General features: G+C 42.2%; 1 protein-coding gene across 1 annotated transcript in view; it reads left to right on the top strand.

The window, feature by feature from the left end:
- The window catches only part of unc13c (unc-13 homolog C (C. elegans)), a 282,829-nt gene that overhangs the window by 255,177 nt on the left and 4,173 nt on the right, over positions 1-23,479 (top strand). The window contains exons 29-32 of the mRNA XM_079824971.1: positions 4,783-4,863; positions 9,221-9,368; positions 12,328-12,420; positions 14,173-14,332. Of these exons, the coding sequence (XP_079681097.1) occupies positions 4,783-4,863; positions 9,221-9,368; positions 12,328-12,420; positions 14,173-14,332 (482 nt within the window). The remainder of the gene's footprint in view (positions 1-4,782; positions 4,864-9,220; positions 9,369-12,327; positions 12,421-14,172; positions 14,333-23,479) is intronic.

Raw genomic sequence — 23,479 nt, 5'->3', positions numbered from 1 at the left:
TAAAGTGTTTAGAAATCATTTGCAAACTATTAGTTAATTAATAGTTTATAATCTAGTTAATACATTAAAAGACTATATACAAATAGTCGGTTCTTCATTCAATGTCACTGTAATTAACAAAGTGTTATTGTTTAATTAGCTCATATGTAAATAGTTACAGTTGTGGTCAAAATTATGGGCACCCCTGGTAAATATGATCAAAGATGGCTGTAAAAATAAATCTGCATTGTTTATCCTTTTGATCTATTATTCAAAAATGATTCGCAAAAATGTAACCTTTCATTGAAGTAAAAGAATGAAAAGTTGGGGGAAAATCACATTATGAAATAAATGTTTTTCTCCAAAACACATTGGCCACAATTATTGGCACCCCTAGAATTTTTTAAAGGTCCCGTTTTTCGTGTTTTTTTTAAGCTTTGATTGTGTTTTTAGTGTGCAATATAACATGTGTTCATGTTTCGCGTGTAAAAAAACACAGTATTTTTCACACAATTTACTTATCTGTATACTGCTGTTTTCACTGTCCTCAAAACGGCTTGAAAGATTTCCCTGTTCTATGAAGTCCCTCCTTCAGAAACACGTAACGAGTTCTGATTGTGCCAGCGGTTCCCGTGTTGTGATTCGACAGCAGCTTAGCTCATGCAGAGCGCACGTTACCGGAAATGTCACGCCTCTTACCATAACGGGGATGCATGCGCTCAATGATCTCTAAGTACAGCGTCACTGGGAAAGCCAAACAAAGGTGACTTGACTCCGGGATGAAAATAACAGCGTCTCGACGACATGGCGACAAACAAACTATACAAACGCAACCGAACGCAACACTTCCTCTTATCCACGCGGGAGCAACAAGACCACGCCCCCTTTTTCGCGTACTCTTGTGGGCGGAGGTTAGTCGACAAACTGTTCTACTGATGTCATTAAAGCAGGATGTACAGAGATGTAGTCCCAACCGGCCGTTCGCTGTAGGCTTTGAAAGGGAACTTCTGTTAAATAAAATATCTCGCTTGGCATTGAACTTTGAGCTTTATAATTTTACAGGTAATATATATGCTCTAACAGCAACATTACACACTAACTAAAGTTTGAAAAATGGGATCACGAAGAACAGGACCTTTAAGAGTAAAATATCTCTGAAGTATATTCCCATTCATATTAAATTTTTTTAGCACACCAGGGTGACTAGGAACATGAAATTGTCTAGCTATGGCGTCTTGTTTCACAGGAGTACGAATATGAGGAAACACAAAGGCCAAATTCCCTTAATCGTTCATAAAACCAAATAATATAGTTCTGATGTGCAGCAAAAGATTGTTGAGCTTCACAAAAGAGAAAGTGGCTGTAGGAAAATAGCTAAAGCATTGAAAATTCACATTTCCACCATCAGGGCAATAATTAAGAAGTTCCAATCAACTAAAGATGTTACGAATCTGCCCGGAAGAGGATGTGTGTCTATATTGTCTTAATGCAAGGTGAGGAGGAGAGTTTGAGTGGCCAAAGACTCTCCAAGGATCACAGATGGAGAATCAAAGAGATTAGTTGAGTCTTGGGGTTAGAAAGCCTTTTTTTTTTTTTTTTATTCAAACTACCCCTACATCACCACATGTTGTTTGGGAGGGATTCAAGAAAAGTCCTTCTTGCTCATCCAAAAACAAACTCCAGCATATTCAGTTGTCAGACATCCATGCTGGGAGCTCACTGGGTTTTGGTACAGAATCTGCATGTTATTTACTACATTTTCACTATTCTACTGATTACCTTTGGTTGCTAAGGTGTTTTATTACACTGTGCATCCAGTGAGATTTTTCTGATTTATGAAAATCTGTATATGAGTGTAGTAACATTTAAAACAGTGAGTTATAAAATGTGCGTTCAGTATTTGTGGATTAATTATTCAGTCTGAAAGTGTGTACTAACCTGAACAGAGAATTGACAGTGGACGTACAGACCATCTTAACACTTGATCAATACACTCGGTCGAAGTGCTAAAGTTGTGAGTGCATCTTTAAAAAGGTGACCTTAAACTGGAAAAAGTCAATGGACAGAATCAGCTCTTCCTACACACACACACACACACACACACAGATGAACTTACACTGATTTGATGTGGGATTAATGTTCACTCACACGCCACCCTGTTATCACTCTTAGGCTTATTTGTATTAAACTTTGCACCGCCATTGACCTGTGAGATTAAATGAAATTGAAGTTTAACTGCCTGGCTTCTTGGTGAGGCCACAAAGTCTTCTGGGAGCTGTCACTTTTGATTCTAATGAGCGGTAAGGAGCTCTCCAAGAAAGGCCCTGTTCACCTCTGAATGTTGTATACATGCAAAAACTCGCATCAAACGACTGATGCACACTAGGGATAATCATAAATCCGGAGCTTTTGTTTGGGTTTTACCTGAATATTCCACCAAATATCATCAGGTCAGGGTTCTGGTGTTAAAGCAACTGAGTGGAGAAGCTATACAAAATTATCAGTTTAAAAAAAGTTACATTATTAAGTTATTAAGTAATAAACTTCATGCGTAATTGAAAATATTAAGTTATGTGAATCACATAAGTTCCACATAACTTATTTTTTTCAATAATGCATGAAGTTTATTTACTTAATCATTTTAAGGTAACAGGGTTTCCTCACTTTGTTAAAGTTAAGTCAACTGATCACCGTTTACAGTATGGAAGGAAAGTTTATAAACAGTTGAGCATTTTAGAAAATGGAAATAAGCAAAACAGCAAACAAGCAAATCTGAATGATTGTATTTTATGCATGATATTTCATCAAAATGGTTTCAAGTCTGCATGAAATGGAAGTTGCAATAATCTTTCCTTCCCTATAGTGACGCACACCAATCTGGCATAACATTATGTCCTATTATTGTGTTGGTTCCCCTTTTGCTGCCAAAACAGTCCTGACCCGTTGAGGCATGGACTCCACTAGACTCCCCTAAGGTGTGCTGTGGTATCTGGCACCAAGATGTTAGCAGCAGATCCTCTATTGACCACTGCAGATCGGGAACACCCCACAAGAGCTGCAGTTTTGGAAATGCTCTGAAGCAGTTGTCTAGCCATCACAATTTGGCCCTTTTCAAACTTGCTCAAATACTTACATTTGCCCATTTTTCCTGCTTCTGACACATCAACTTTGAGGACAAAATGTTCACTTGCTGCCTAGGTGCCGTGATGAAGAGATAATTTAGAGTGTTATTCACTTCACCTGTCAGTGGTCATAATGTTATGATGATCGGTGTATATCCGAGTGAACTTCTTTAGTAGTCCTGCCATTAATCTGTGACTTTAACTTCAAGTTATACATTTGCATAATGCTCGCCTATAGAGTGGTGCAGGTATGATGTCACTTTGTAGGCCAACCGGCAGTTAGCAACACACTGGTTCCCTCGATAAAAATCCAATAGGATTTTCCTATAGGCTTTTGGATTATCGCAAAAAACAAGCACTCTGATTGACAAAAGTTCATGATACTTACACGTTTTGTTTATCAAGATAATTATCACAGATGAACACAACTTTTATTCATTTTGAAGCCTAAACGCAGTCGCCAGAAGTAAAAAGTTAAAGGTAGGGGACCCACTTTATATTAGGTGACCTTAACTACTATGTACTGACATTTAAATTAACATTTGATACAATGCACTTATTGTGTACATACATGTTTTTACATTGTACTTACATTTAAAAAAATACCTGCATGTAATTACATCTGTAATTAATCTCTGTAGTTACATTTATAATTACGCTGTTGACACTTCCCTTACACCTAACCCTACCCTTTAACTTATCCATACCACCACCTAACTTTACCCGTATACCACCTCAAAACCATCAGCAAAAGTGTGTGCAATACAATATGAACACAATAAGTACATTGTACTTATTTTTTCATGTAAGTATATAGTAGTTAAGGCCACCTAATATAAAGTGGGACCAAGGTAGGCTATAAACGAACTACACCACGGTCGCTTGACTTCAACGTCATCATCACTAAGCTTCCGACAACTCTTTCAGTTTTTATCTCAAAACATTTTCCCAGAACGTTTATTTAAACAATAAAAATACCTTATTTCAGCCATTTAAACAAAATCCCAATCAAAAAACTCATTGACTTCGGGATTTTGGAACCGGAAGTGCTAAAATGCTAACTCGCTTCCGCATTTTGGCCTACAAAGTGATGGCATACCTGTACCACTCTATTGGCTTCTTTGATACACCTTCAAAGAACAGTTGGGTAAGAGATTTCGCTATATCGCGAAGATTTTTCTTTTCACTGCAAGGGCAAACAAGCATTGTATGGACTTTGAATACTGATGCCATAATTACCATAGATATACTTTTTACAGCTGCTCATGAAGCCTTGTGAGCCGAAACCCATTTATGTTAAGCTGTGTTACATTTCCTGCACACGCTTTGAGCGGTAGACCAATCACAACAGACTGGGCCAGCTGACCAATCAGAGCAGACTACAGTTTTCGGAAGGCAGGTTTTAAACAAACTGAAACTAAAACAGAGCGTTTCAGACAGAGGGTAAAAGCAGGTGCAGCAGTAATGTACAGAAAGATATATATATATATTTTTTTTTTCACTTTAAATCATGTAAGTGTGCTCTAGCAGATGTATAAATGAGTATAACATAGCACTTCAACATGAGGTAGTTTATGCAGCTGACCAGCATTGTAAATGGTTGGAAGAAAAGATTTCAAGTACATTTTAATCTTTATGTAAACACAGTAAATCATTTTCTCTCTCTCTTTCTCTCTCCCAGGAGCATGTGATCCGGGAGGAAGCTCGGAGTCTGAGTCCTCGACAATGTGCCGCCTTGGATTTAGTGCTGCCCACCATCAAGGTATCAGCTTCTCTCTGCTCTGATTCCCCCGTTTCAGGAGCCAGTTGCATAATGCTAACTTGCGCTTAGACTAGTGTTACTAGTGTTTCTTTTTTAAATTATTCCCATAAAAACAGCTGTGGTCTAATCAAGAATAAAAAAAAACTGATTAACCCTTGGCTAACTGCTAGTTGTTCAGACTAGTTTATACAAATAATTCCAGTTTTTATAGTTATGTTAGGCACACTGTTCACATACCAACGGCTACAAATTCCACAAATAATCTTACTAGAACTGCCCAAAATTGCATCATATTCATTCTGAATGCATTTTGTTCTGTGATTGTGCCATTGATGCTTTCAGTTCCTCTCCAGGCCTCTGGAAGTCAGTGCTGTTCTTATGGAAGCTCAACTGTTTATGCACGTTTTATGCAACATACTCCTTTTTTCCCCAAAATGCAGCAGTTTTCCATTTTCCAAAGTCCATTTTTCATCAGTTGAAGTATATGGAACAGAGCATATGGAACATATACAAACACACTGTTAGAATGGTGTGTGTCTGTAGTTGAGGTGTAAATGTGCATGCGAGCTGCAGATACATGCATCATCAGAGATATTATTGATTCAGTCGTCTCCTTGGAAACACGCGCCCCTCCCTGTTTGAATTAGTCATGGAGTGGGAATTATGCTCATTGGTATTCTGAGGACAGAAGCTAATTAGGGAAGTTGACAAAAGCCTTGAGTAAAATTTTGGCAGTGAAAATGGCTGCACACAGTGATGAGCTCAGGATTCTGTGCTTGAGGTGACAAAGTAACAACAGCGATATCTGAAGAGATGAATGAGAATAATAATTAATGTGTGAGTGGAAAGAAAAGATACACAGAGAGATAAAAATAGGGAGAGGAGAACAATTACAGACGGATGTCTTTGTCATCAACTGTCTTTTTAAATATTTATGAATCAATGCATTGCAAAGTACACGTTTTGCATTAACATTTCCCACTGAAATATCTAAACATCCTTAAGATACAGTAATAATAAGATACTTTGACTCCTCATTTCAGAAGATCACCACACACCACTGCTCTCAAACGCACCATAGAAAAAGCTCTATGAATAATGCAGCTAAAATAATGGGCCACCAGAAGATCAAAAAAGCATGCATTTGAAATCCACTGCATTTTAAGTATTTACTGATATGATCAGTTCATGTAAGCACATCTGTGATCCTTAATGTGTCCACAGAACAATTGCCCTGATGAGTTTCAGCAAAACTTGTTTATTCCTTATTCTGTATTATTACCAAAGTGATGTTTCACCTGACCAATCGATACAGCCAACAAACTACATCAGCCATTCATCATCGGCTCAATTAGAGTCCAGCTCACAGACAGAGGCCGTCATCACAAGACAATGAGGGCTGTTTACTGAATTTTATCACACAAATGATTGAGAAAGAGCCAACACACAGAGAGCAACAAGAACATATGATAGATAGATAGATAGATAGATAGATAGATAGATAGATAGATAGATAGATAGATAGATAGATAGATAGATAGATAGATAGATAGATAGATAGATAGATAGATAGATAGATAGATAGATAGATAGATAGATAGATAGATAGATAGATAGATAGATAGATAGATAGATAGATAGATAGATAGATAGATAGATAGATAGATAGATGCACAGACCCGGAGCAATTGATTCCTCAGTGGAAATCTCATCTGTCTCAATCACATCAGACATGAAAAAGTCACTGCTCCGTCCACACCGTTCCCTCTCTAATCGCCCCTTATGCTAATAGAATAATAAACTAGGTCTGATCGAATGCCAGCCTCCCCCTCACACTAATGTCTAGTTATGGCCGATATCTCCATGTGCCATTAACTCTGTGCCAGTGCCTGAAGCTCTGGGCTCCTGTTTAACCCTGATCTGATTGTGTTCAGCTGATGGAGGTGACTGTGACAGATGCTGTATCGGTCTTATGTCTCAAAGTAACTTCGAGATTAACTCAATTAAAAGTGTGGCAGTATGAATATAACTGAACTGCCTCCTGCAGCATCTTTGGTGATTTTCCACTGAGAATCATTTATGATGTTCAAATTCTGTTCTTAAGAGTGAAGGATTTTTCTGTGTGGGTGCATGTTGCATAAAAGTATTTAAACAAGGCAATGCTATATTGTGAGTACAGTATGTCTGAAGAGAATTATAGTCAATACACAATATTCACAAATATAACACGGTCTTGTATCGTGTGTCGTTATAAAATGGATATTAGGTGCATTCCCTTTCTGCTGCACTTTCTGAACTCTAACATTTGCAGGTGTTGTGATTTAAGGGAGCATTTTTAATAAAGGGTTTATCAGACATTCAAAAATATGCTCAGGTCAAACTCAGACAGTTAAACTTAAACAGGGGCTGAGAGTTTTCTTACATAAGGATAAGTTCACAGACTACATCATGAAAGTTTTATTATTTTATTATATTTTTTATTTAAGACAAACACTTAAACTATCATTGCTCAGAGTTTATTAATTGTTGGAGGTAACACATTACTTTTTTTACTTTACAATCATGAACAGGAAAATAATGATTTAATGATAAATTTAAACAGATACATTTGGCTGTAAAGCAGCTTTAAATGTGTCATTGTTCAGCTGAAGTCAGTTCAGTGTTGATTCAGTTCCATTATAAAAATCATCAATTATTAAATTAGTTCAATTCAACTATAAACGAGCTCTGCAGAAAACAGTGACGTCATCGTCCAGCTCAGTTCAGTTCTCCTCCGATAGTGTCACTTCAATCAGATCAATAATATTGTTGAATATTAAATGTCCCCAACTAAACAAGCTAGATGCGACAGTGGCAAGGAACCCAAGCTCCATCTGGTGATACAATGGAGAGAAAAAAGCATTGGGAAAAATCAGGCTCAGTCCAGGGGCCAGTTCTCTTTTGGCCAACATTGTGTGGTTTAATTCTGGGCTGCATCAGGTGTGGATCCACCATCTGATCTGGATCTGGCTCACTACGGTAACTTAAAGATAAGGATGAGACAGACAGACTAATATTAGTGTAGATGCCATTATTCTTAAGTACATTGAATGTTGTGGGAAGTGTTCCCCGCTTGACCTACTTTATGCAGCCTAAGAATCCTTTAACGGATTAGAATTGAATTTATAGACATGTAATAGTGTTATGTGTATGCTAGGTTAAAGATATGTGTTTTTAATATAGATTTAAACTGACAGAGTTTGGGTGCTAAATAGGAAAAGGATAGATTCTATATATATTATATATTTTGATATTACGCAATAGACATCAAGGACTAAAATGCATTAAGAGCTCGCTTGCTGAGGAGCTAAACCATTTAGGGCTTTAAAAGTAATCAGCAAGATTTTAAAATGTAAACTGATAAAAATTATTGTCAAAGTAAATACTACAGAAAAAAATGAATGTAATTTCTACATGAAAAAGTTAGTTCAGGGAAAAATAAAAAGCTTATTAATTTTTTGCTAACTGTATCTGTAACCGGTCCTATTCAACCTGTTCCGAGCAGGATTCGAACCGGCGTGGGAGGCAGGCACTCTAACAAAGGGCCGCAGCCTCTAGCGTCAGTCGCTAGGGTGGCCCTTGAGATCAGTGGAGTGAGGTTTACACACACAGCTCTTATTGGCCTACGACATTGACACTTACTACCCTAAACCTCACTCCTATCCCGCTTCAACGGCACCAAATGTAACCGGTCCTACTTGCTCGGATCCGAGCGGGATTCAGACCATTGTCTACAGACTGGGACCTGCTCTAACAAGGAGGCTAAAAACTGCAGCCTGTAGCGTCAGTCAAGAATGCCTTTTGAGATCAGAGGAGTGAGGTTTACATGCACAGCTCTTACCAGCCTATGATAGTTACATATCAAATAAATACCTAGAATTGTGTTTTCTTATAAGAGAGTCGATAAGTTAGCAGATTGAGCCATTTTTTGGGACTTTCTGTATGCAGTAACACTGTCCTTCCATACAATGTGAAGCACCTCTAGTTTTGTTTTCTACCAGCTGCGCCCCATTTTCCCATTTTTTTGTGATACTGTGATGAAAGAAAATCAACCCTGTTTTCCATTTTCCAAAATGTAGTTTAATATTATCCAAATGTATTGCTTAGTAGGAGTAACCCTGCCGCAAATTTCCCTGAATTACTGAATTACTTTCAGTGACTGCTGAAAACTTTATTTTTATATGATTCATTTGCTCTGTCACAATGAATGGATGATTTTTAAGGTTGGCATTTGAAGCCTGTGACGGATGTGTGATCCATAGCTACAAGCAGCATGTTTGACTCTTTCAGTAACCAGTGCTTTTGTTTCTCCGTTCAGCAATATTTCCATGCGGGTGGAAACGGTCTGAAGAAAACCTTCCTGGAAAAGAGCCCCGATCTCAAGTCCTTGAAATACGCCCTCAGCCTTTACACTCAACCCACAGATGCCTTGATCAAGAAATATATATGCACCCAAACCTCTCAAGGTAAGACCATGTTTGTGCTCCTGGCAGACCTGATCATATATCTCTCTGTCAGGACTCGAGAGAAAGAGAAAGAGAGAGAGAGATCACTTTTTTATTTTTAAAGTACTATACAGTCTGTTTACTTTGTGCTATATGCATGTTTTCTGTATGCAGGAAATACCCAGATGACCTGAAAGGCTCTGTCCCAAATATACTGTAGTGAGCTACCAACCTAGGCAGCATTATACATACATATATTATACAGCATTATACATACTCGTTAGTCATAATTTTTAGTTCGTTTGTAATGTGCTTTTGTCATTTTTTTTTTACTTCACTTTTACTAATTTTAGTACTTAACTTAAACTTATTTTAGTTGCCGCAGCAACATTTCCAATTTTTACATTTTACATTTAAGTTTTTCATCTAGTATTAATTTTATTTAGTTTGTCTTCAACTAAACAATTTATTTTAGTTAAACAATTAGTCAACAGTTTTAGTTTTAGTTAAGAATAACAACACTGTTTAAAAGGCAGTTGCTTATGTAGACAGTAAACCGCAAGGCAGCTCACTAGGTTTAGGAACAGCTGTATCTCACAATACGATTTGCTTGATGTGACTTTCCATTTCCACTGTGAACAGTGAACCAAAAGTTTTTTTTTTTTCTTCTTAAATCATTATTTTATCTATCTGCCAAAAGACAGTAAGTTTGACAAACTAAGATAGTAAATTAATTTCACTTAAGTTAAACATAAAACTAAATTAGGTAATGTGACAACCACACTACTATTTGAAAAATGTATTGGTGCATTGATTTTTAATAACATACAGTATATATTTGGCTGTATGCAGTAAAGAGTACGGACACTGTTTCAGTTCCTGTCTCTCTTTCTTTCTGAGCTACTGAGGCAAAGACTGCAAACAGAATGTGATTTCTTTAATACACAGTTTTGTGTGCGTGTGTGTGTGTTGAGGTGAGGATGTGTTTACTTCCCTATACACTGTTTATAATTCATCAAACTTCATGTTTGGAGTTATTTATCATTGCAGTTAGGGGTTTTTCTGTCAGAGCAGGTGATGGATATCCGGGGCTCTTTTGGTTCAGAAGGAGAATCTCTAGGGGTTTTACACAGCAGACACGTCACACTGGGTCACACTTACAGACAGCATTATAAATCTACACTAGCATAACTATCTATTATTATATATTCACATGTTGTTTATAGATATCAATCTACAGTAGTCAAAATGCCTTTGAGTGCATCCTACTAGGTATGTATACTAGGCAGCGATGATGTGATAATGGTGTGTAAATCCACTGAGAAATGTAAAATAATTAATTTTTATCTTGATTTGGATGATGTGCTCATGTCCAGAAACTCAAAGTCTAACTCGGTTATATACAGAAATATCAATGCAACTACCATTGTTTGCTGTGACCTCTGACTCCTTCAGATTAGCTTTGGAAGTAATCAATTCACTTTCCGTGATTTGAGGGAAAGTCTCCCGCAGTCCCCCAGTTTCCTCTCATTCCTTTCTGAACTAACTTTAAAATCCCTCCAGAGACTAGTTTGTTTTTCTTTGTCTGTGAAAAGGCCTGTGGAAATGTGTCCCGTAGGGTCCCGTGGCGTCCGGCGGAGGTACGAGACCCTGTCACAAGAGTTCAGAGTCAACGTGAATGATTCAGGACAGGTTTTTTCTTCTTTTTTTTCAGTACGACCAGAGAAGAGGAGAGATTGTTTGTGATTCCTACTGTAAAAGGTTCATAATTCAATGGAACAAGTTCTGAAAATCTCAGATCAATGAAAATTAGATTCTTCATGATATAAACTTTTTTACAAATCAGGACAAATTGCTTAATGTCAAAATGAAAGTTCATGAAATAAAATTCTGGTGATCACAACATTTTTCATTGTTATTTTAAAAGTCTTTTCAATTTTCTAATTGTGGCCTGGAAAATAAATCCAGAGGCCCTTCAGGCATCTGCCAAAGAGGCTCTTTATGAAACACAGTGTTTGTTACGAGGTCGGAGAGCAAATGAAAGCAGAGACGAGGTTAATCCAATCTTGATTGATTGTTGATGTCTGCCGTGGATGCTGTAGGTCATTCTGTAGTCATTCATTTAGCCGACATGTGTCATGCGTTCTTGAATTAGTTTGGCCAAACGCGGCCTTGACAGTTCCTCTGTTTGCTGCAAAACTTGAAGGGCAACTGCAAAGATACTGAACAACATGTCTGAAACTACTCCAGTGAGGATAGAGTCTAATTTTTGAAACATTTATCTTTGTGAGCTTTGGTTAGGGGTAGCAGAACAGCAACTATATGCACAACTTCTAGCCTGCATGGAGAGGTTCTTGGGACTCCAGAGACACCAGCAGCTTCAAAAACCTGTTTGCTGCTCAACAGTGGCTTTTTTATATAAGCCTTTATCTGAACAAGTTATTCTGTGCTCTAAATCACTCACAAAGCATTTTATAGTTCGATAATCTCAATTCAGTTTTCACAAAATATTAGTTGTTTTTAAGCTTTTTGCAAGACATCGCACCATTCTTTTCCTCCCCATATTGCATAAGAACTGTGACTTGCTTAATAATGTGGAAATACCTCTTTAAGTAGGGTTTCCATTTACTTAAGAACACCTGGCAAACTACTTAACAAGCCTGTCAGAGATTGATACCAGTTATCTAAAAAGCAAAAACTTTTAGATAACTGGTAACACTTGGTGAACACTTTCTTTGAAGAACTAAAATTTGAATGCTTATTGTACTTAAATCCTACGGATTTGTCACTTGCATAATAAGTTGGAACTCAGTATATGCAAATTATGCTTTATTTGTCCTAGCAGATAATGTTCTACAACATAATAATTGATCGCTGATTTTTATAGTTTTATTGTATTTTTGGTGTGTGGGTCAGTGTCTTAGGCATGCTCTTATGTGACATACAGCATGAAGTTCATGTGACTCAAAACTGATTCCAGGTCAGTCCACGACTGGATCCACCGGGGAGGTCGCCATCCAGGTGGACCTGATCTCACACCCTGGTACTGGAGAGCACAAAGTCAGCGTCAAAGGTAACACACACACAGTGATTAATTCATGATTAACCCCTACTGTTCTGATGCAGTTTTTGGGGCACCTTAGAAGTTTTGACATGCTCTGACGTTTGTACTATTTTACAGTTGCTTATAAACATATTAATGGCAGAATATTTATTTTCGATTTGATTTACATTATTTAAATACACATTTCAACGTTTCTTTAGACATATGTCTCATGTTTGTGTGACAAGTATTCTGTATTTCTGAAAAGTATCAGAATGGACTTAATTCAGAGAGAGGTGGCAGATCGCGCATCACGTTTGCTTTCTTTATTTTGCAAAAAGCACAACATTTAGTTTTTATTGTGAGTGTACACAAATAAAAATAGACACTTAACAGAATTATGTATAACACTTGTCTGTATGGCCAAAATCGACTGAGTATTTTGAGTCTCTTTCGCACTGATTAGAAAAAAAGCGAGTTGGACGCTACGGCGCGACCACCGACCCCTAGGGATTAAGAAACTCTGAGGTCTAAATTATTCCAATTAGCATGTTTCTCTTTGCCACAGACTCTATATTCAGTTTAATCAATTTGTGTAATTTTACTGATAAAGTGTTAAGATTGTGATACTCGTTTTCTGCTGATCGATTAATGACCCGTAAGTACATTAAAACAGACAAGCTAACTACCCCATTGCATGAAATAAAATAAAAAAAGGAAAACAAATGCATTAAAAACAGTAACACTTTACAATAAGTTTCCATTAGTTAAGGTTAGTTAATGCATGAACTAATATTAACTAACAATGACCAATACGTTTGTTAATAATCTTCGTTAATATTAATTAATAAAAAACAATTGTTCATTGTTAGTTCATGTTAGTTAGATAGAACTTTAGATTTGAATCATGTATTAGTAAATGTTGAGATTAACATTAACTGAGATGACTAATGTTAACATATTAAACCTTATGGTAAAGTGTTACCAAAAAAAAAAAAACTTTTCTAATCAATACAATACTAGAGACATTGTATTATTATGAATTTAATGTATGAACTTGAGGCACATCACACAACAGACATTGTGTTATATTCATAATTAACTGTTTCTACATGATTTATTGTATACATTACATTAAACTATAGTTTATTAATCTGTAGGCTGTTTACTGTTGCTAAGCAACTTTGCACATTAATGTAAAAATTTAATTATCAAACCTGTGGCCTGATGGGTCTCTTCTCCCTATCATTTTGCGTCTGCAATTTTGCAGAAGCTTCAAACATGCCTCATCTGATCAGATTGTAGAGCCAAAATTATGTTTTATAATACAGCATCTATTTTACAGAGTAGGTCTGGATGTTCCATGTTGGGTTTCTATTAACAATCTTAGAGCGAGGCTTGGTGACTCACTCTGGTAGTCAAGTTCAGGTTTAGTTACACACAGTCCTAGAGATAAATAAGGCATTCTAGTAAAACACATCAGTGAGTTTAGAACAAATGTAGGGGTGGCACTTGATTTTGTTCATGGGGAATTGATTGGATGGTTGTGGTTTGCTAGTGGTGGATCTAATGTTAGTGACAGATTGTCCCGCCGTTGTACCAGTAAACACATCATCAGATAAGAGAAATCGCTGCAAGGAAGTTATTTGGATTAGATGTGCACAGATAAATCATTTATATTAAATACTGCAATATTCCTTGAAAAAATAAGAATTGTCTTCAATGTCTTACCATTGTAGTGTTTGATGATATAACTCGAAACCATCCTCTTCTTCTCTGCAGTTGTGGGTGTGAACAATATCATCTGGCAGACCAATGCCATGTTTCGCCCCTTCGTGGAGATCAACGCAATTGGCCCACACTTGGCTGACAAGAAACGCAAGTTTAGCACCAAAACCAAGAATAACAACTGGTCTCCAAAATACAATGAAACATTCCAGTAGTGAGTATTCATTTCATACAGGATTAGTGTATACTCATAACAGTTGGTGTTTACAAAAATATATAAAAAGTATGATGTGTATGGAGATGGAACCATGGTAATATCACGTTTTTTTATGTACCAAAATATGTTCAGTATCACATACACTACTGTTCAAAAGTTTGGGGTTGGTAAGATTTCTTAAATATTTTTGAAATAAGTTCAATATTTATGCTCATCAAAGCTGCATTATTTGATCAAATGTAATTTATTCCTGTGATGCAAAAATGAATTTTCAGCATCAATACTCCAGGCTTCAGTGTCACATGACTCTTCCAAAATCGTTCTAATATGCTGATTTCACAATTGATGGGGAGAGCCAAGGAGCATGACTTCAGTTTTACTACAGTAGCCATGCCCTAAACTCTCGCTATAGGTTGAGCTGGAAAGAGATTGACGGATCCGAATGGACCTCTTCGATGTTTTAATGGTGACTGAGGGGCTCAATGTTTAAATCTTTGGGGGTGAATAACCCATGAATGGCATACTAATAATAGTCAATGAACAATAAACTCGGTTAAATTAATTTATTTTAACATAAAAAATCGTACATACTTCACCTTTATATGGTTAGTTCCCCCAAAAAGGACATTTCTGTCATTAATTACTCACCCTCATGTCGTTCCAAACCCGTAAGAAAAAATCTTCGGAACGCAAATGTAGATATTTCTGATGACCCCTCCATATTATATGCAATTTAATTACCACTTTTAAGGCCCATAAAGGTAGTACAATCATTAACATGACATCATTAAAATAGTTATGTTATGAAGCGTTGATAATACTTTTTGTGCGCAAAAAATAACGACTTCATTCAACAATTTCTTCTCTTCTGTGTCAGTCTCCTATGCCTTTTACGTTGTAACCGCAGTTCAGCGCTTACGGGTTCTATGTCAGAATGCCGGCTTTGTATTGGCCAGCTCCTGCATCAGCATCTTACGTATGCGACGTGGTGCTCAAGTGAACAGCATCGGCCAATACAGAGCCGGCATTCGGACATAGAACCCGAAAGTGCTGCACTGCGGTTTGTCTTAGTTTCCACAAGAATGTTAAAGGGTTAGTTAACCTAAAAATTAAAATTCTGTCATTTATTACTCACCGTCATGTCGTTCCAAATCCGCAAGACCTTTGTTCATCTTCGGAACACAAATTATGATACATCAAATGTCACTTTTGATCATTTTAGTGCATCCTTGCTGAATAGAAATATTAATTTCTTTCTTTCTGACCCAGAACTTTTGAACAGTAGCGCATATCAAAGTACCATGGTATTACCTTCTGATACCATCATAGAATTGATTTTTAAGAGCTGATGTCAGTTCTTAAAAATCAGGGTTATATTGCAGAAAGTGATATCCCAGCTACTAGTAATTGGATAAAGTCATGGTTTGATATGTGATTACTATTATTTCCTCTGTAATCACATATTTTACTCAGTCATTTTGTCCTGAAGTTTAACAGAAAGAAATGAATCGTACTTTTCACACTGCCCGATTTTAGGCCCGATTTTGACTCGCAGACAGGTTTTGCGCAATTGCAAACAAATAATAATAATAATAATACATTTTATTTTTATTTTAAAGAAAATCTCAAATTGCTACAAAGGGTGGGAAAAAAATTAAATAAAGCAGTTAGAGCAATTAAGAATTAAGTTAAAATCAGCTTCCAACTAAAATTTACACAAGAATGTACACACTAAAAACAATTTAAACATTGAAAGACTTTCTAAACAGGTACGTTTTTAGTCCCTTTTTAAAAGCATCAGTCGTTTGTGGAGCCCTCAGGTAAGAATGCCCTAAATCATAGGCAAATTGGTGCTCGTGCACGTGAGTGACAATCAGTGTGAATTATCAAAGACGTGATCAGAGAGAATCGCAGATGAGTCGCAGACGCCCGTGAGAAATTTGGCTTGCTAAATATCTGGACTTAAACTCCTGCTGTGTGAAATGTGTTCTGACTGAAAATTACATCGGCGATGACCCTACAGCCAATGAGAGAGCAAGATACAGGGCAGTGGGAGGTTCAGGGAGGAGTCATAGACCAGAAAATCAGTATTTTAATAGATATATTTACAATTCTATCATCAGAAAAAAGCACAAACATTTGCTTGACCAGCCGCAACAGCAGCACGGTGCAAAAATATTTATTTACCTCAAACTCTCTTTGTAGAACACAATCCTTGTTCCCTGTGTCTCCCCAACCATTTCCTCCGCCATAATCTTTTTTTCTTTTTCGCTGCAAATCAGCGCACAGACAGTTTGGATCGCAAACTTTCTGCAGTTTGTAATTTTTAATAATAATTCCAGTTTCGGGCGAAAACTCTCACGTGATCTCGCGTTGTTACTTGTCACATCTTGCATGTGTTTGCCTGTGAAACGTAGTTTGTGCACCGGAGAGAGTTTGTGTGTCGGTGATTCTTTCTATTGTAAAGTCATGCAGTGTGAAACCCCCTGTCGCCGATCCATCGTGCAGTGTGAACACAGCAGTGACTGAATGCTACCACAGACAGTCATGACAAAATCGTGCAGTGTGAACTCGGCATAAGGGAATGTTTGCTGCAATTGTTCCTTGCGCCCTCTACAGTGATGGTCTGGTTTCACAATTACTTGATTCTATCGAACCCTGGTGCATTTGCGTTCATCTTACGTCATCACAAACGTGCATGGTGCATGAAAGAAAACAGAATGCTGAATTGTGTTTTTTTTTTTTTTTTTTTGGTGCTATTTTTACTGGTTTACTGTATGTGCGTCACATGAAGGCAGCTTTCTGCTGCTTGCAAACAGACTCTTTTGAGAAGAGTGTTTTGCAAGCCATTTATTTGCTGTTATGATTGCACTCACTATGCGCAATTACACTGCACACTCACTCTTGACTGTATCCAAGGTAAATCATCACCACTGTCATCCCCTACATGCGATGTTAAATGAGTGATGTCGTCATTGGCTAAAAAGCATACGCAGGTTATTTTACTTCCTGAACAAGTGCGCACCCAAGTCCGTGTTGCTTTCACATGCACACGAATTGCGACCACAGTTCCAATGCAACTGAACTCAGACCGCCTCCTACAGGTGGTCTCAGGTTCGGTACCCCGGTGCGCCCCCAAGGGTTGCTTGACAGCTTTCACATTACCAATTTGTCATGCAAACCATGCCCTGTTTCAAACTAAACTGCTCGTGTGAAAGCACCCTAGTAAAAGCTGTTGTATTTTATATGGAGCTCATGGACCAGCCAAATACTTTTCCCTTTATCTTGGTAACCCTCCTGTTATTGACCCTTTTGCTTGTGAAATAAATGAATCATGCCAGACTGTAAATAGAGCATTATACATCAGCAATTGTCTCGTCTACTTCCTGGTTTTCACTGGTGGCATTGACTTATCGGCTTTAAGCTGCACAAATGCACTTGAACAACAGCACAGAAATCAACCGTTCACATGAAGATTTACTTCTGACAGTCTCATTTTAGGCCTAAAAGACTCTTGTGAAAAGAAAAGATAATTAAGAAAGGCTTTCCAGAACAGTTGGCTCAACAAAAAGACCTGCATTTGGCGTTTCAATGGCATTCAAAGCCGACGAGTGAAATATGATGGAAGCCCAGAACAAAAACAGACACACTGAATTAACCTCTCACTTAGAGCGCTCATAAAAAAACATGAAATCAAAGCCCACCTTTGGATATTAAGGGCCTTATAGTTTAATGGAGTCTTAAGCCGTTTTTGTGTGGAATCATAAAACAGGTGCTTTTCACTCTGTTAGTGTGATTTCTGTGTGTGATAGATAAAACTGATAAAACAGGCTGACCAGGTTGCTGCATACTACTGTCATGGGTGAGTCACAGACTTATCAGATCCAAGATGTACCTGCAGAGAAGACATTTACATTAATGTATTGAAATTGACAGTCATCTCAGATTTTCGGAAAACTGGCGACGTGAATGAAGCACCATGCAAAGGTTTTCAGTTACTCATGTCAATGTAGAAATGTTCTATTCACAGTCAGCCATGAATTTGAAGATGAATTTGAAAGCAAAAGTGGTAAATTATAGAAGGGGTTAGCATGATAAAACGAGTTCCCTTTCGTTCAGTCACTACGACGTACGTTAGTGACTAACGAATGGGGGTTTCGCTTAGAAGCCAATCATCTTCATCGTATTCAACAGCGCCCAATGGCAGTGCCAATGCCATGGGCATGCGGAATTTGCATGCGTAACTCCGCCCCACCTCGTGGGTATATAAGGAAGTACGCTGCGAACATCGCATTATGTTTCTGCTTTGGAGCCAAGAGGATCTCTTCACTCCTACAAGCCTGAATTCTGAAGTCTTCTCTTCAGTCTTCGAGAGACCAGCGGTTCTCCAGGGTGTTGGTGTTACGGCGCGTTCCAGCGATCTCATGCTGCCTGCCTGCTGATCTGTGCAGTGATCTGCAACAGCTGTGTGTGTGTTTCCCTGGGCGCTTCGGCACTCTGCAGAGCTTTCCTCTCACAAAAAGAGCTTGCGCGTGGCACGTCTTTTTCAAGACGGTTCGCCCGTGCACTTCCGGGTGCGATCGATCTCCGTTGCTGTCTATGGGCACATTCACTGCTCGATGTGTTTGGGCTTCAGCACGTTCGGGCAGTGTTTGTGGATGCGTCATGTTCCCACTGCGGGAACGTGACCATCGCGATGTTGCGGTCGAGACTCAGTGATCTCCGTGAGGAGAGAGAGTCCCCTCTGCCACACCCCAATCTACCGTCTCCGAGTGAGGCGGTACTTTGGCTGGTGGCCAGGGTGACCTGAGTGCGGTGCCGTGGTATTAAGAACCCCGACGATCATTCCTCGGGCCACGCCCCCTCTTGCACATTGCTTAAACCCGCGAGTGTTGGACTGAAACAGCGGCCCGTCTCTGACGCCTCGTTCGTTTCGTTCACGCTCCAGATAGCAGTGAGATGTCGATCGCCGCATCCCAAGGTGGGCTGGAGTCCTTTGGGGATGACGATTAGGAGTTGTGCTCCGCCTCCGGGTGTGTCAGCGCTGCCTGATCCGACCTAAGGTTGACAGCCATGTTATCTCGGGCAGCCGCGAGTCTCGCGCTGGTGTGGAACTCCGCCCAGTCGCGAGTGCTCGTGGTTGCGCGATTGGTTTTTGGGGACGGCACCCGACAGCTGTTGGGCCCCGCCCCCAATGCCTTTCGCTCCCGAGGTGCATGAGGAGATCACGCGGTCCTGGAAGTCCCCGTGCTTCCCGCGATCGTTTGGTGGCCTCCTCCACCTTCTCTGCCCTTGATGGGGCCGCGGCCTAGGGTACACTGGGGCCCCCTCACCCCCACTGTTGAACTCTCTGTTGCGCACTACGGTGTCCACAGAGGGCTTGACGTGGCGTGGTGTGGCTGTCCTAAGCACCCTCCCAAAGCCTGTGGGCTCGTCTACTTCGGTGGCGTGGTCCTGCAGAGCTACGGGCAGGCCGCCGCCCCGTTGCACATGCACAAGGGTGGAGCCGACCCAGGGCTCTTCATTGAGCTGCGTGCCGCGACTGATCCCGCCCCCGGGCGGTGAAGGTGGCCACACGCTCCCTGGGTCGGGAGATGTCCACAGCTGTGGTCCGGGAGAACACCTGGCCTTACCTGGTGATTTGGAGGACGTTGAGTGGGCCCGCCCCCTCAACTCACCCATATCCCAGGCTGGCCTCTTCGGCGGCGCGGCTGGGAACTGCGCCCAACAGTTCTCGGCCGCCCCAGAGCAGACTGAGGCTGTAACACGTACTGCCCCGGCGGCCAGCTGCTGCACCAGCCGCCGGCTCAGTCGCCTCAGTCCGCTCACCGCCGAGGGCGCCCTCCCTCCTCCCGCCCGGCCCCAGCAGCAGCCTTCACCCGGGCCGCGCCGTGGAGGTGGTTGAGGATGACGCCCAGTCCGCTCCCCAGCCTGGTTAAACGCCACGCTGGAAGTGGACAACTCAGAGATGGGTTCCAGTTCTTCCCAGGGGATGGTAGCAGGGCCTCTCCTTCCCCCGGTGGAGGGCCGGGGGAAAATCCTTCCGCTGCTGGCCCCCGGGCTAGCAGCGCTTGGGAAGAACTCATGTTCCTGTCTCTGAGAACCCAGAGACCGGTGATGACAGTGCGCGCCACCCACGGGTCCCGCCACTCGCATCCCTCTCTGTCGCCAGCCTCCTGGCAGAGCAGACCCCAGTGGAACGCGCGTCCTTCCCTGGTCTCCTCTGTCAGGACGCAGCCGTTAACCGCACCCCCACACCGGGACGCCCAACAGCCTCCCTTGTCCGGGTCGGTAACGCTGCATCGCTGCCCCACTCCGGGTACACCTGTAGTCCGATTGACCCCGTTGGTGCAGTTCCTGGGAGCCTGGCTTCAGATTCCAGGGCTGTCCCGCTGGGTCGCGAAGACAGTCAGGTGCGGCTACGCGATTCAGTTCGCGCAGGTTCCTCCCCGCTTTCGGGGAGTCCGTTCCACTATGATCGGGGCTATGCCCCCGTCATGCGAGCGGAGGTTGCCACCCTACTGGCGAAGGGTGCGATCGAACCTGTCCCTCCAGCCGAGGTGAATTCCGGGTGTTACAGCCCGTACTTCATTGTACCCATAAAGACCGGTGGGCTTGACCGATCCTGGACCTGCGCGTCTTGAACCGTTACCTCCTCCGGTTTCCGTTCAAGATGTTGACAGCGAAACGCCTTTTCGAAAGCGTTCGTCCAGTCGATTGGTTGCAGCGATCGACCTGAAGGACGCCTACTTCCATGTCTCCATTCTACCTCGACACAGACCGTTCCTACGGTTTGCTTTCGAGGGGCGGGCATATCAGTACGCAGTTCTACCATTCGGGCTATCTCTGTCCCCTCGCGTCTTTACGAAGATTGCCGAGGCAGCCCTTGCGCCCCTTCGGCAGCACGGGGTTCGCATCCTGAATTACCTCGACGACTGGCTTACTGGGTCACTCTCGAGAGCAGGTTTGCGGACACAGAGATTTGGTGCTCCATCACCTAGCCCGTCTGGGCCTTCGGGTCAACTGGGAGAAGAGCAAACTTTGCCCCGCGCAGAGGATCTCTTTCTCGGTATGGATCGACTCGGTCGCCATGTGCGCGCTGCTTTCGAGCGAGCGCGCGCAGTCTCTGCTGACTTCCCTTCGACAAGTCGAGGGCAAGAGTGCGGTTCCACTGAAACTGTTTCAGAGGCTCCTGGGGCATATGGCATCTGCAGCCGCGGTAACGCCGCTCGGATTGCTTCATATGAGACCGCTTCAGCACGGGCTACGCGATCGAGTCCCGAGATGGGCATGGCGGTCTGGCACGCTCCGGGTACAAGTGACTCGGGCCTGCTTACAGACTCTCTCCCCGTGGTCGAACCTCAGCTTTCTACGGACCCGAGTGTCCTTAGAACGAGTTTCCAGGCATCTTGTTGTATCAACAGATGCATCATCCACGGGCTGGGGTGCCATGTGCAATGGACAAGCAGCCACGGGCTCCTGGATAGGACCCCAGTGCCTTCTGCATGTTAATTGCCTCGAGTTGCTGGCAGTACGGTTCGCCCTGCACCGCTTCCGAGCGTTGCTGAAGGGTCAACATGTACTAGTCAGGACAGACGACACGGCCGGGCGGTCTACGCTCCCGCCGTATGTCTCAACTCGCCCGCCATCTCGTTTTATGGAGTCAGTAGCATCTGAGGTCCCTTCATGCTGTCCACATCCTGGGAGTCCTGAACCGTGCAGCCTCGAGCTCTCACGGCTTCAGCCACTTCCTGGAGAATGGAGACTCCATCCCCAGACGGCCCAGCTGATATGGGAACGGTTCGGTGACGCCCAGGTAGTCCTGTTGCCTCCCAGGACTCTTCCCATTGCTCCCTGTATTATTCCCTGACCTATGGTCGGCACGGATGCACTGGCGCACAGCTGGTCGTCGGGGCTACGCTATTATGCGTTTCCCCCAGTGAGCCTTCTCGCACAGGTACTGTGCAAGATCAGGGAGGACAAGGAGCAGGTCATGTTGGTCGCCCCGTTGGCACGGCCGGACCTGGTTCTCAGAACTGCTACTCCTTGCGACAGCCCCTCCCTGGCCTATTCCTCTGAGACTCCTCAGAGACGGGGCACCTTTTGGCACCCGCATCCAGCGTTCTGGAAGCTCCACGTGTGGCTTCTGGACGGGACGCGGCTGGTTTGAGTAGCCCTCCACCTGCGGTGGTCGCTACCATCACTTCCGCTAGGGCAGAGTCTACTCGACACCTCTATGCGTTGAAGTGGGACCTCTTCGTCACATGGTGCTCTTCCCGCCAGGAAGACCCCTGGAAATGCCCGATCGGGTCTGTGCTTCGTTTCTCCAGGAGGGGGTGGGACGAAGGCTGTCTCCTTCCACCCTTAAGTGTACGTGGCCGCAATATCTGCTACCACGATCTCCTGGGAGACAATAAGGTAAGTAGCAGCACGACCTGATCATCAAGTTCCTGAGGGGGGCGAGGAGACTGAATCTTCCTCGCTCTCCTCTCGTTCCCTCTTGGGACCTCTCAGTAGTCTTAAGTGCTCTGTAGAGGCCTCCCTTGAGCCTTTGCGGTCGGCCGAGATTAAGCTCTTGTCTATGAAGACGGCTCTGCTGACCGCATTGGCCTCGCTTAGAGGGTCGGGGACCTGCAAGCATTTTCGGTTGACGAAGCGTGCCTTGAGTTCGGGCCGGCTAACTCTCACGTGATCCTGAGACCCCGGCCCGGATATGTGCCCAAGGTTCCCACCACTCCGTTCCAGAGATCAGGTGGTGAACCTGCAAGCGCTGCCTTTGGAGGAGGCAGACCCAGCCTTGGCATTGCTCTGTCCAGTACGCGCTCTCCGCGCCTACGTAGACATGACGCAGTGTTTCAGGACCTCAGACCAGCTCTTTGTCTGTTATGGTGGAGAGCGGAAGGGAAGTGCTCTCTCAAAGCAGAGGTTGTCTCACTGGGGGTGGACACCATTGTTTTGGCTTACCAGCAGCAAGGTCGACCATGTCCCCTTGGTGTGAGGGCACACTCCACCCGGAGTGTGGCCTCCTCTTGGGCTCTAGCGCATGGCGCCTCGCTAACAGACATCTGCAGAGCTGCAGGCTGGGCGACACCCAACACATTCGCCAGATTCTACAATCTCCGAGTGGAGCCAGTGTCCGACTTT

The sequence above is a fragment of the Gobio gobio genome, assembly GCF_949357685.1.
Source record: "Gobio gobio genome assembly, chromosome: 9".
NCBI classification, from domain to species: Eukaryota; Metazoa; Chordata; class Actinopteri; order Cypriniformes; family Gobionidae; genus Gobio; species Gobio gobio.
Note: the sequence above shows the minus strand (reverse complement) of the source record. Positions and strands in the feature narration are given on the sequence as shown.